Source organism: Gigantopelta aegis, chromosome 12 (genome assembly GCF_016097555.1).
Source record: "Gigantopelta aegis isolate Gae_Host chromosome 12, Gae_host_genome, whole genome shotgun sequence".
NCBI lineage: Eukaryota > Metazoa > Mollusca > Gastropoda > Neomphalida > Peltospiridae > Gigantopelta > Gigantopelta aegis.
The window spans coordinates 23,277,763-23,280,407 of NC_054710.1; the positions used below are offsets into that span (position 1 = coordinate 23,277,763).

A 2,645-nucleotide genomic window follows, 5' to 3' on the forward strand; every position below is an offset into this window, starting at 1 on the left:
TTAATATTTGTTTGTTTGTTTATTTATTGTTAACGTTTTTGCCTGAATTCGAAAATTTGCTCTGTGTCAGTTGACCCCTACGACCCCAACCCTAAAACCACACTATATCCCCCCCCCCACCCCACCTCCAACCAATCACCACCAACGTCTCATACTCGTATGGGTGGACTCATTTTTCGAGACCTTTGCTCCCCAAAATTCAAGAGCCAATGTCTAAAGACAATTTGTTTTAAGATTTTCATTCCACGATGGCCGCCAAATTAATTTCGTTTGGATTACCCATTGTTACCGAAAATCAAAAGGGCGTCTACATTGTTCGCCATCAAACAGTATTAGTAATTTAGTCATCACTATCTCAGTTGATTATAATTACTGTTTGTACACATTTAAACGAACACACGTACGCTCCAACATACACGTACATGCATGCATACATAGGCCTACGCACAAACTCAACTATCTGTGCCGGACAGTAGGTAATAGTTGTTAGTGGTTAGTGAGAGAGAAGAGGATGTAGTGGCCTTACACCTACCCACTGAGTCGTTAAAACTCGCTCTGGGAGGGAGCCGATACCGGGCTACGAACCCTGTACCTACCAGGCCTTGACCTTAGCTTTTTTCACTGGTAGCCCACCAGATTATAAAATATAGTAGCCCTCAGTAAAAATTGGTAGCCAAATAATTTCAAAAAAAAAGAGAAAGAAAATAGAAGAGAAAAAAACAAAATCATTTATTTTTATAGGTAGGCTATCAGCCTAATGTCCGATGTCGTTTTATATTTTCCATACAAACACTGGCATACAGGCATGCAGACTACAGGCCTGGGCCCATATTTTCGAAGCTATCTTAGCCTACGAAATCGTGAAATCATCGTAAGCTATGACGTCACTATGGCGTGCGCTGTAGTGACGTCACAACCTACGACGGTTTTACGATTTCGTAGCGCTAAGATGGCTTCGAAAATAGGGACCCTGGGTCCATATTTTTGAAGCTCTCTTAGTAATACGAAATAGTAAAACCATCGTAGGCTGTGACGTCACTACAGCACACGCCATAGTGACGTCATAGCTTACGATAATTTTACGATTTCGTAGGCTAAGATTGCTTCGAAAATAGGGACCCTGGTGCTTATAGAACTTTTGGAATCTAGACTCGAGACTCGAATAGAGTCTGAAACAGTAAAGTCATGAGATTGAGATTGAGTCTGGACTCTTAAAAAGTTTTATGAACACGCGCCCAGTTATTGGATTACTTTACCTTGCTCCAACCAGTAGCTGATCCCGATCCATGTCTACGGCGATTTGAACGTGGCCAATCAGGTTAGGGTTAACAAATGTCGAGATCCCCTCTGTTGAGGAAAGAACATTAATATTTATTTAAAAACATCTAATGTTTGTATGTAGCATGATGCATGGTTAATTTGACACTTGAATAGGAGAGGAGAGAGAGAGGGAGAGAGAGAGAGAGAGAGAGATAGAGAGAGGAGAGAGAGAGAGAGAGAGAGAGAGAGAGAGAGAGAGAGAGAGAGAGAGAGAGAGAGAGAGAGAGAGAGAGAGAGAGAGAGAGAGAGAGAGGAGAGAGAGAGAGAAGAGAGCGGATTACGAGAGAGAGAGAGAGAGAGAGAGAGAGAGAGAGAGAGAGAGAGAGAGAGAGAGAGAGGTTATTACCAGAGCGTATGCATGCATCTACTTTACTCATAATTAATTGCTTGGCATATGTGTCTTAAATATGGATGTATAATTGCTTAATTTACAATTATAAGTTTAAGTAACATAATAAAACACATTTATTACCGTAGTTCAATCGAGGTATCAAGATTTTATATTGCAATATCAGGTGTTGGTACCAGACAGTGGTATATTGGGTGTTTGTATCTCTCATTCGTTGTCTGTCTGTCTGTCTCTGTCTCCGATTTGCTGTCTGTCTCTCAACCATAGTTTGATACCCAATAGCCGATGTATGTTTGTATTTTTCGTGTTGGGGTTTCGTTGAACATTCATTCATTCATTCATTCATTCATTCTGTTTCTCTCTGTCTGTATCGCTATGTCTCGGTCTCCATGATTTCTTGTCCGTCTCGGTCTCTCTCTCTGCCTCTGTCTGTCTGTCTGTCTGTCTCTCTCTCTCTCTCTCTCTCTCTCTCTCTCTCTCTCTCTCTCTCTCTCTCTCTCTCTCTCTCTCTCTCCTAAATACAAATGCGGTTAGGGGAGTAGCGTGTATAATGAAGTTATTAAACATATCCAAATCCACTTACCCGTTGTAACAAGTATCGAAATCCATATCCACATGGTAGAGTAAACTGCCATCTTTGATAGTTTCCGCGTTCAAACAAAATGTGTGTTTATAAGATCTTATTCTCCGAGAGCACTCTTCTAGACCAAGTGGCCAACGAATCTTTCTTGTTACGTCACACGTTAATCCCACCCCCGCGAATTTAAAATGACGTCATTCAGCAGTCGAGTTGCAATAATATTAGCCATATGCAGGCCCGTATCTAATGGGGGGGGGGGGGGGGGGGGGTTGGGGGGGGATTGCATTTGTTTTTTTTTTGCAATATGCCCCCCCGGACCCCCCTTAGCATCATAAGCGCCTAAACGACCCCCCACACAACCCCCCACCCCCCACCCCACCCCCCCCCCACCCCCAA

General features: G+C 42.7%; 1 protein-coding gene across 1 annotated transcript in view; it reads right to left on the minus strand.

Annotated features, from left to right (window-relative positions):
• LOC121386205 (semaphorin-5A-like) overlaps positions 1-2,410 on the minus strand; it is a 26,744-nt gene extending 24,334 nt beyond the window's left edge. Inside the window, exons 1-2 of the mRNA XM_041517035.1 lie at positions 2,253-2,410; positions 1,257-1,347 (exon numbers count right to left, since the gene is read on the minus strand). Coding sequence (XP_041372969.1) covers positions 1,257-1,347; positions 2,253-2,304 — 143 coding nt within the window. The 5' untranslated portion in view covers positions 2,305-2,410. The remainder of the gene's footprint in view (positions 1-1,256; positions 1,348-2,252) is intronic.
• Positions 2,411-2,645: the final 235 nt, after the last annotated feature.